Below are 11,911 nucleotides of genomic sequence, written 5' to 3'. Positions count from 1 at the left end.
CATTTTTTGAATGGATCAAAAATGTACAAGGTCAAATCTTTACAAGGTCAACAAAACCACAAAATCTTAAGATTCAAGTGTTTTATTGTGGATATTTTGTTACAATTAGTATTTCGTCATGTCACCCTCACATTTTACCACCATCTGCTGTCATAAGCCAGTTTTGCCATTAGACAGGGTTGATTATCTCCCCCATTCTGTGTACTTTTAAGAAGTGAAATCATGGCGCAATTTCTACACGTAAAGTTTTTTTTTTGCCGACACTGTAGTCTGCACAACTTTTTTATTGTTCCAAAAAAAAAAGGTAGTAGATTGATGAGTTTTTCTGAACATTAAATTCTACGGGAAACAAGTCAGAACGGATGGTCATCAGCTATGTCATCGATACGTTTCGTACTCAGTGCGCTGGCCCAGAACAATAGAGGTGTCCAGAGACATCTGTAGTAAAACCACATCTGTTCATAATGAAACAAAAGAGGAGGCAAACCGGTAAACAAAAACAAAGTATCCATTTTTACATTTTGTTGCATCCACGTTAAAAATAGAAACTTTGGTGTCCGTTTACATCAGCTGTTTTTACAAAGAAAAATAGAGCGACAAAAGTCCCAGATAAAAAGTAACAAGTTTTATTTAGACAAGAAATTGAAATCATAACAAACCTGCATGTGTTACAAGGGGATCCCAAACCGTCATGTGAACAGAACCTGTGTGCCTCGCGGTCCCAGCCATATTGGTGTAGAACGTAAGCCTGTAGACTGTAAGACGGCAACGTAAGCATGGTCAGTATAATTATTTATGTTTTGTATCACATGTACAGGACCATGTAATCAATGGTGTTATAAAAATAAACAATAATAATATTGGTTGTTAGGCTACGTTCACATTTGCGTTGCGTCGGGCGCAACCGCGGCGACGCATGCGTCATGCACCCCTATATTTAAGATGGGGGGCGCATGGACATGCGTTGTGCTGTGTTTTGCGACGCATGCGTTTTTTTTGCCGCAAGCGTGGGGCGCAGAGGACGCAGCAAGTTGCATTTTGTTTTGCGTCCAAATTTTGGCAAAAAAGGACGCATGCGTCACAAAACGCTGCATTTTAGCGTGCGTTTTGTTGCGTTTTTGTTTGCGTTGTGCGTTGCGTCTCCGACGCAACATCGCACAACGCAAATGTGAACGTAGCCTTAACCAGTTGCTCCTGGAAAGATGTAAGTGAAAAACTTCTGAAAATAGTTTTTAATAACTTTCTAGCAGAAGAAAGTTCAGGAACTTGTGATCATATTTTCTCTTTTGGGGGAAATGAGGATCCTATTATTATATATTTGGCATTTTCATGCATTTCATTAAACAAAAGCAGAAAGCACTCCTCTATCGCGTGCAGAGGACAGGATGTGATGTGAGGAGGTGTTAGGACACACTTTCCCCTGTCCTATAGCTGTGTGCAGGCTGTGGTGCTGCTAGCAGTGAGTGATAGATGCTTACTGCAGTGTGATGATGCTAGCAGAAGGCTTTGCCCTTGCTGGGATCACGTGACCAGGAGCAGGCACAGCAGCAGCACCAGGCAGCAGAGCAGAGAGGCACACTACACTGTCTGTGCTGGGAGGAGGTAGCACTGCAGGGACCAGGCTGCTGCCACCACACACTCACACACTTGTTATTCCCATCAACTTTTCCTGCTTCTTTTTCCTCTCTTATCTTTGCTCCAGAGGATTATATGATTTTCCTATTGACAATATCAGCATGCGATAATACAGAGCATGCACCTGATTCTATGGGAAAGGACAAAAACCCAGCAGAAGAAAACCAGATGTGAGTGGAAATATTGAAGGTTTTTTTTTTTTCTTTTCCTCATTTGCACATAGGACAAATACAGGAGACAGGATACTGCATTTCTTCCAGGAAGGAGGGAGTTATTTTTCTGGATCTCAGCATTAGTCTAACACAGTCTGCCAGGTCATCTGGACCTGAAGAACAGTCCTTGATTTTAAATAGGAGCTGCAGACACAAGAGGGGATAGTCTGGAGGTTTTATGCCCTTCACTCTGAGGATAAGTGTGGTCTCCCACTGACTGGCACAGGAGACACATGCATGGCACTGACAAAGCCTTTTGGAGACTGAGTCTTTTGGATTGCTAGGATGCCACGCAGAAGGTGCAGAGGTGATAAAGGCATGGGATGCTGCAGCCAGTCATTGCCCCTACTGCTGGTGCTGCTCTGCATGGGCACTGGCTGCAGAGCTCAGGTGCACAATCTCAGCCTGGCAGTGGATGAAGGACTACCACCAGGAACCTTGGTAGGGGATATCAGGGCTGGACTGCCAGAAGGGAGCCCTGGTGAAGGCTTTTTCCTATCTGAGGAGGATGGAGAGTCTCCAGTGCTCAGGGACTTTCACATTGACACCGAGACTGGCATTGTCAGGACACTAAGAATTCTGGACAGAGAGCGAAGACAACGCTACAGCTTTGTGGCTGCCACTTTACTAGGGGATGTTGTCCAAGTGGAGATCAAGGTGCAAGATGTTAATGACCACTCACCCACCTTTCCTGTGGAATCGCTGAGACTGCAAGTATCTGAGCTGACACCACCTGGAACCACCTTCAGGTTACCTGCAGCCAGAGACCTAGACACTGGGGAGTATGGACTCAGGGGTTACACTTTGATTAGGGGGAGCCAAAGAAGTGCCTTCACCCTCAGGTATGGGGAGAGTAGATCTGGCGTGGGTGCTGGGAAGGATTTTGAAGTTTTGGAGAAGGCAGAAAAGAATGCAGGGGTGCAGAGTGAAAAGGCTGATAGGGAAATATCAACTGTCCAGGAATGGCAAGAACAAGATAAGTTTGAGCAGGACAATGTGTATATTCATGTAGATGTTGCAGACTTTATAAATGAGACTAGTGAAGGGTTACAAGCAGAACATAGAGGGACATTGGTAGCAGAGAAGTCTTACAGTGAATTGGGTATACTGGGACAAAGTGGGAAATCAAGTGCAGAAGGACCAGAGCATACAGATGCTGAGCTTGAGTATGCAGATGGCATGTCCTTGATTACAGATACAAACCAAAATCAGCATGAATATACATCAGAGGGCCATGGCCCTAGTGACCAAGAAGGCTATCTATATGATTGGTATGCAGGGGAGAATAGTGACCGATCGGCTTCATATGGAAAGCTACAATCATATTCTAATTTTCATCCCTTGGATCTTGTACTAGTGCGCTGGTTAGATAGGGAAGAGCTTGACAGGTATCAGCTGGAAGTTGAGGCTTTTGATGGTGGCTATCCACGAAGGACTGGAAGACTTTTAGTAGACATCACAGTGTTGGATGCAAATGACAACCCTCCAACCTTTGACCAGCCAGAATATAAAGGATGGGCTTGGGAAAATGCTCCAGTAGGCACACCAATTTGCACAGTTCATGCAACTGACCCAGATTTAGGTAGCAATGGGGAGGTTAGGTACACACTACGATCTGATGAGGGCTACTTTTTAGTTGAAGAAAGCAGTGGAATTTTAAGGGTTAATCGACCCTTGGACAGAGAACAAAAGGCTCTTCATCAACTTGTGGTACAAGCCAAAGATGGAGGATCACAACCTGAAGTGTCAAGTGTCCTTGTATTAATAAAAGTTCTTGATGTTAATGATAACAAACCCCAAATACAAATTACACTTCTTACTGACAGTGGGCGCCCAGAAATATCCGAGGGAGCAAGGTTTGGCGAGTATCTTGCAAGAATTTCTGTATCCGACCCTGATTTAGAGCAACAGGATATTCCTTTGGAGACTCCTAAAAGTCAGGAAAGAAGGGAACAAGAAGATACTACTCTGTACAGTGATGCACTGGAGGAAAATGATGGCATAATAAGACAGTCATTATTTGATACAACACCTAACAGTAATAAGGAGCAAAGAAAACAATATAGGCACATAATGAGGGAACGGCAAAATGTTGACTATAGTGCACCACAGCAAGTGTCTCTGAGTTTAGAAGGTTCTGACGGCTCTTTTTCTCTGCGTTCTGTTGCACCTCAGATATATTTTTTGTGTGTTGAAGCACCCCTGGATCGTGAGCAGAAGGATTTTTATGAACTGAAATTACTTGCTAAAGATTCTGGCTCTCCTCCTCTACACACACTTAAAACTCTACTAGTTGCTGTCACTGATCTGAATGATGAGACCCCTGTTTTTACTCATCCTGAAGGATACCATGTCACAGTTTCTGAAGCTGCATCTGCTGGTACTGCTGTCCTGACCCTTAATGCCCAGGACTTGGACGATAATGGCCCAAATTCTAGGATCACTTATAGCCTCCAAGACAGTGCAATGTCTTCAGGCTTTATGGTAGACCCACTTACAGGTGTTCTCAGCATTAATAAAACACTTGACTTTGAGACAGAAGCTGCATTGAACTTAGTGGTTGTAGCTACTGACCATGGTATTCCTCCACTGTCTGCCACTTGTCCAGTGACTATAGTAATTGAGGACGTCAATGACAATGAACCCGTGTTCTTGCAACAATTCTATAATGTAACCCTGCAAGAACACTCCGCCATAGGACACTGCTTCCTTCAGGTAAGAATAAATAAAGTATAAAGTGTCATGAGACATCCCTGTTTAACTCCTCCCTGCTCAAATGACATTCACACAGGAGAGGCTGAGAACTATTACAGGTGTTTCCCATGATTAAATGTTAATCTACTCTGTTAGGTTAGGCAAAAACAATTTTTCAAAGAAAATTATTAAATGATTGCAATCCATACGTATTAGATCACCTCCTACTGTTGGTCATTGTGATGCTGAGATGAAGCCGATTCTAGTGTGCTGATTCCAACGGATGCACCCATACAATAGAAGGAATAACTCCATGGCCCGGGAGGATTTGGATAGTGGCATGGAGGCACAGTACTGACTTTGTGTGAGCACAAACATAGAACACAGGTGAACGTTCTGGTTTAAAAAAAAAAAAACACTATCAAGAACAAACATGTTACCGCAATATTTAGACACTGTCGAATTATTAAAATGTAATTCTGATTGAAAAATGTTTGTAATATTAAAGAGAATAAATTAATATTTGTGGGAACAACCCTTTAAATAGCTCCACCCACTGGACTCACACTGCACATGAATAACTTACACGAGCTGCAATGAGTAATTTCCCGCAGAACTATATATATCCAGCTTTTTAGCATTCTGCCTTCATATATAACTTGTATAAAAACTTGATTAAAGGAACCTGTCATGTTAAACTCTATTAACCTGCAGGTATGGGGTTAATCCGCAGGTTAATAGCGTTCAGAAGCTGTGTGGCTTCCGCACTGAAAGACTGGCTGTCTGGAGGAAATTAACTTTATTCACCCCCAGCAGCCTCCAGCTTTCAGTCATGGCGATGCGGCCAGCACGGGTTCCATCACCACCCAGTACATAGTGGTGGCTGAAATCAAACCCGACACTGACTGACAGCCTGCTCAGCAGTTCATCACGACAGAGCCAGCTGTCAGTCAGTGCCGGGGTGTGGTTACGGCTGCCGCTCACTCTGTACTGAGTGGTGACTGAAGCTACGTCGGCCACATCTCTATGACTGAAAGCAGGAGGCTGCTGGGAAGGAAAAAGTTAATTTCTTCCCAGTAGCCGGGCTTCTGACTGTTATTAGCCTTGTAGATTATCTTGAAGTTATCTGCAGGTTAACAGCGTTTTTTCACATGACAGAATCCCGTTATACAATCAGTAGAATTTGAACAGTATTCACTTAAATGCCTGCTCTCTCATGGGGAACTTGTTTCCCAATAATCGGGCAGCATAAACAGACTGCCAATCAGCTGACAAAAATGAAAAATGCTTGGTTGTAAGGTGAAAAGACTTTTAAGCTTGTTTAAAAATCATCGTTCTCGGAAGCACATCATTGTGTGAACACAATGTGCTGCCGAAAAGAATGACAATCTATACATAAAGAATGATCTATTACTAATTGTTCAGTGCACAGTCGCTATTAGACATTTGGTAATCAAGTCATTCAATAGCCACCACCAGCTAGTGTAAGCCCACCGTTAGACTATTTCTATGTTAAGTATAGAATACTATTCCTGTATTATGCATTGATAAGGTGTCTGAATATGGCATGAGTAAGTATGAGAAACTCAGCATCTCTTAGCACAAGTAGAGAGACAATCGCTGCTGATTATCCTGCTCCAATCACAGGTAAATCTGCATTAGCGCAATGGCTATGCTTATATTTCAGACTGTTGCTTTGAAAAGCTGCTGTGCCAACTTTGGAGGTAAAATGTCTGACAAATCTCATTTACAGATTAATATTTCACTATGACAGCCTGCAAAATTAATTCTCAGAAAAACATATATCCTGTGGTTGTTCTTGTTTGAAGCTATCAATTATGTCGCTAGATGTCGGATAATTATTTTTTTCTTTATTACTCTTTGTTTTTCTTTTTGATTCAGGTTTTTGGCTTTTGAATAGAAATGAGCAAATATTTCAATATTCGGTTCGGTTTGCGATCGATGTATTTGCAATATTTGCTGAACATAACTGAACGCCATTGACGTCAGTGGGAGTACTGATGAGCGAATAAGTTCGGAAACATCAAACATAAATTTGGCACGAATATGGCAAAATAGCCAATCGTTTTCCGAACATATTCACTGATCTCTACTTTTGAATCCACATTTTTTGGGGGCTATTGCATTAAAATGTCTTATTTGCGATGTGATTACTTTGTCATATTTACTCACAACAGGAAAACTCTAATTTCTCTATATTTTTACCAATAGCATTTTATCTAATACTATAGCTAAAAGGAGTTGTCTCAACATCATAAATGAGTGACATTGCAAAGTGCTTCTAAAAACCAACAACGTAGGAATTTTCTTGTTAAAAATCCTTTCTGTACATTAGAAATGGAAGGATTAATTCTAGAGTTTACTACTCAGTCTATCTACAATGGCTGGTCGCATCACTGAATTTGGACAGCTCCACTCCCCCTGCGCGCGCCACTGATGCTGCAGAAACAGCAAGGCCTCTGCATTCAACAGCAGCAAGCGCCAACTTTGGGTCAGTAGTGTAACCATACCGCTCGTCTAAATTTTCAATCAGTCAGGAGATCCTGCCCCCTAGGAACTGGAAAGCAATGAAGCTGTCCAATCCTCAATAATGCTATTGTAGAAGTGGAATTCATAACCATTTTTGGATTGTTAACCAAAATAACTGCTTGGAAAATTTTAAGGACCACAAAAAACTCTTCTTCCAGGAAAAAAATGCCACACCCTCCTATAAGCTGTTTCTTTAGTTCCATTCTGAGATGCAGTACCGCACATAACCCATGGACATGAGAGGTGCTGTTTTTTTAAAAAAAGCTGTCCCTTCTAATTCTAGTCAGACCTATTCAAATAATATTACACTTTTAAAAGTTTTTTATATGCCATAGCACCTAAAATACCCTGTAGATTGGTAAGTATTGGGTACTGAGACCACTACCAATTACTCAAAAGACAAAAGCTCCAACTCCTGCATGAGCATGAGCTTGTGCTCATAGACTTTCTATTGAGCTTGTATACTGCTATATGTGCTCTTATATAGAGGCTTAGCTTTTCTGCACAGTCTGTAGATTGGCCTAAGGGGGACCACAAGTTTGATTGCAATGTAATAATGCCTGCTTCAATGTCCTACAATATTGTATGCAGTGCCCAATGCTGCTGGGATTACTAGGATTACTATATTGAGCCTCTGAAAGCTCGGTCATGATTCAGCTAGGATCTGTTTTCCAAATATGGAGCACACTCACCACAATCATAAAGACTTGCATATATACATAGGCATGTAAAAGTTTGGGCAGCTCTGGTCAAAGTTACTGTTATTGTAAAAAGTTAAGCAAGTTGATGATGAAATGATCTCCAAAAGGCCTAAAGTTAAAGATGACACATTTCCCTTGTATTTTAGGCAAAAATATACATATACTAGTTAACGATCCCAGCGTTGCCCGGGCATCGTAACTGACTACAGTCGCGCTCTCTCCGCCTGCAGCCCCGCTCTCCACTCGCCGTCCTGCTCTCTCCCTCTGAAGCCCAGCTCTCCACCCGCTGTCCTGCATTCTCCCTCAGCAGACCCGCTCTCCATCCACCATCTCGCTCTCTCCCTCCGCAGCCCCTGTCTCCACTGGCCATCCCCCGCTCTCCCTCAGCATCCCTGCTTTTGCTCCACAGCCCCGCTGTCTAGCCTCCGCAGCCCAGCTCTCCATCCACTGTCACTCTTTCTCCTTCTGCAGCCCTACTCTCCAATCGCTGTCCCACATTCTCCCTCCACAGCACCGCTTTCTCTCTCAGCAGCCCCTGTCTCCACTAGCCATTCTGCTCACTCCCTCCACAGCCCCGCTCTCTACTGGCCATCTCACTCTTTCTCTTTGCAGCCCTGCTGTCCAATCGCCGTCCCACTCTCCACTCACTGTCCTGCTCTCTCCCTTCGTAGCCACTGTTTCCACTGGCCGTCCCGCTCTCTTCCTCAGCAACCCAGCTCTCCACCATCATCCCGCTCTCTACCTTAACAGCCCCGCTTTTCACTCGCCATCCTGCTCTCTCTCTCTGCAGCCCCGCTCTCCATGCGGCATCCCGTTCTATCCCTCCACAGCCCTGCTCTCCATCCATGTCCCGCTCTCACTTCACAGGCCCACTCTCTCCCTCCACAGCCCCATTTTCTCCCTCCACAGCCCCGCTCTCCACAAGCCGTCCCGCTCTATCCCTCCGCAGCCCAGCTCTCCATTCATGTCCCGCTCTCTCCCTTGCAGCTCCGCTCTCCACCCGCATCCTGCACTTTCCTTCTGCAACCTGGAGTGGGCATGGCTTGATACATACACACACATACATACACTCAGCTTTATATATATAGATTGTCATTTTTTGTTTTCATTTTAAAAATTACAAGAAGGAAAATGGCCCAATGCAAAAGTTTGGGCACCCTTGGAAATTTGTGTGCTCAGATAACTTTGACCAAGTTTTCACACCTTTATTAGCCTGATTTATGCTGCACTTTTCCTGCTAACATGTCTGTATTTGTGGCAGAAATGTCTGCAGCAAATACTTAAAGGGAGTCTGCTCAACGCATGTACGCCTGTTCAATGCATCATGCTGGGGCCAAACATTTAAGTGCATCTTCCTGCCTGCTTAGTTTTCCTCTATCTCCGCCCTTTTCTAGCTATATCAAACCAGAGCTGTGAATCAAGGAAGAGAGGAATGAAAGGGGCAGATAGAGGGAAAACATAGGTGGGAAGGTACATTTGCATGATTGACCCCGCCAAGGGTGCACCGAGCACCTGTACTTGGTTGGAACAGAGTCCCTTTAACATGAGCACATCCCTTTACCCTTTTCCTAGGCATGGATTGATATCAGATAATTGTGTCTTAATATTACTTGTGTTATTAGCTAAGTATTTATGTGTTTTCAAAGTATTTGCAGTGTAATCATTTGCAATATATGTATATACAAGCCCTGTCAAAAATTATGGAATCACCGGCCTTGGAGGACGTTCATTCAGTTGTTTAATTTTGTAGAAAAAAAGCAGATCACAGACATGGCACAAAACTAAAGTCATTTCAAATGGCAACTTTCTGGCTTTAAGAAACACTAAAGAAATCAAGAACAAAAAATGTGGTAATCAGAAATGGTTACTTTTTTAACCAAGCGTAGGGGAAAAATTATAAAGTCACTCAATTCTGAGGAAAAAATTATGGAATCATGAAAAACAAACAAACAAAAAAACACTCTAATGCATCACTAGTATTTTGTTGCACCACCTCTGGCTTTTATAACAGCTTGCAGTCTCTGAGGCATGGACTTAATGAGTGTAAACAGTACTCTTCATCAATCTGGCTCCAACTTTCTCTTGGTCCTTGTCATGGACCATTTTCTTCAACTTCCACCAAATATTTTCAATTGGATTGAGATCCAGACTATTTGCAGGCCATGACATTGACTTTATGTGTTGAATGTTTTCACACTTTTTGCTCTATGGCAGGATGCATTATCATCTTGAAAAATGATTTCATCATCCCCAAACATCCTTTCAGTTGATGGGATAAGAAAAGTGTCCAAAATATCAACATAAATTTGTGCATTTATTGAATATGTAATGACAGCCATCTCCCCAGTGCCTTTACCTGATATGCAGCCCCATATCATCAATGACTGTGGAAATTTGCATGTTCTCTTCAGGCACTCATCTTTATAAATCTGATTGGAATAGCACCAAACAAAAGTTCCAGCATCATCACCTTGCCCAATGCAGATTCATGATACATCACAGAATATGACTTTCATCCAGTCATCCACAGTCCACGATTGCTTTTCCTTAGCCCATTGTAACCTTGTTTTTTCTGGTTAGGTGTTAATGATGGCTCTCGTTTAGCTTTTCTGTATGTAAATCCGATTTCGTTTAGGCGGTTTCTTACAGTTTGGTCACAGACGTTGACTCCAGTTTCCACCCATTCATTCCTCATTTGTTTTGTTGTGCATTTCCTGTTTTGGAGACATATTGCTTTAAGTTTCTGGTCTTGATGCTTTGCTGTCTTCCTTAGTCTACCAGTATGTTGGTCTTTAACAATCCTCCCATGTTGTTTTTATTTGGTCCAGATTTTAGACACAGCTGAATGTGAACAACCAACATCTTTTGCAACATTGCGTGATGATTTACACTCTTTTAAGAGTTTGGGTAATCCTCTCCTTCCTCTCCTTTGTTTCAATTGCCATCTCACTTGTTGGAGCCATGATTCATGTCAGTCCACTTGGTGCAACAGCTCTCCAAGGTGTGATCACTCCTTTTTAGATGCAGACTAACGAGCAGATCTAATTTGATGCATGTGTTATTTTTGGGTATGAAAATTTACAGGGTGATTCCATAATTTTTCCCTCAGAATTGAGTGAGTCCATAATTTTCCCCTATGCTTGGTTAAAAAAGGTAACCATTACTGACTACCACATTTTTTGTTCTTGATTTCTTTTAGTGTTTCTTAAAGCCAGAAAGTTGTCATTTGAAATGACTTTAGTTTTGTGCCAGGTCTGTGATCTGCTTTTTTTCTTCAAAATTAACAACTGAATGAACATCTTCCAAGGCCGGTGATTCCATAATTTTTGCCAGGGTTTGTATATATAGAGATAGGCAAATGACATACACTGCCTATAACTATGGGTTTCTAAGCAATGTTAGCACAGGTTTATATTTTTTTACGACACCTGTTGGTATTTTTTTTATGACAGTCCCGTATCAATCAGTAGCCAGCTACTCAGAAAAACTTAATTGTCATTTCTGGAGACTATACATGGCTCAATTTACAATCCAAACATCGCGTTTTATACACCTCACTTAAGAGGTCATTAGATATCAACACAGTGGTTAAAACCACAAGCAAATTCTATTTATTAAAAGTTTTCGAACGGTTATTTATCCTGACCTCTCAATCAATATGTTAAAACTATAAAAGATATCAAATGTCAGAGTCTAAAGGGAATAGCAGATTCTCCCTTCCATGTGCGCTGTAGTTTTGACCTTCTGTTCAGTTCTGTGGCATATGGCAAAGTGTTAGAGACAGAGCATCTGGATGTCTTCTGACTCTTAATTGCAGAAAGCTTTTTATTTTTACTGTATTTTTTTACAATTATAAAGAATGTTTTACTGGGGTTTTTAATGTTTATGGTTTTCCCCTCATACATGTCAAACAATTCAATTTTTGAATATATTTTTACAATTAAATTACTTTCCCATGTAATACTATGCAGTAAATTAAGTAAAATGCATCTTACAGAATTCAGAATGACACAAAAAAGAAAAGAAAAATATGGAAACACACCTTTAGTATTAACTCCTTTACTCCCCAAGTTGGTTTGCACATTTAATGACCACGCCAATTTTTACAATTCTAAACAC

At 41.9% G+C, this 11,911-nt stretch overlaps 1 protein-coding gene across 1 annotated transcript in view; it reads left to right on the top strand.

Moving 5' to 3' along the window:
- The first annotated feature begins 1,541 nt into the window (after nt 1-1,541).
- Nucleotides 1,542-11,911, top strand: part of LOC138656671 (protocadherin-23-like) — a 280,858-nt gene continuing 270,488 nt past the window's right edge. Inside the window, exon 1 of the mRNA XM_069743773.1 lies at nt 1,542-4,562. Within this exon, the coding sequence (XP_069599874.1) occupies nt 2,133-4,562 (2,430 nt within the window). The 5' untranslated portion in view covers nt 1,542-2,132. The remainder of the gene's footprint in view (nt 4,563-11,911) is intronic.

Source organism: Ranitomeya imitator, chromosome 1 (assembly GCF_032444005.1).
Source record: "Ranitomeya imitator isolate aRanImi1 chromosome 1, aRanImi1.pri, whole genome shotgun sequence".
In the NCBI taxonomy this organism is placed as follows: Eukaryota; Metazoa; Chordata; class Amphibia; order Anura; family Dendrobatidae; genus Ranitomeya; species Ranitomeya imitator.
This window is presented reverse-complemented; position numbering and strand designations above follow the sequence as displayed.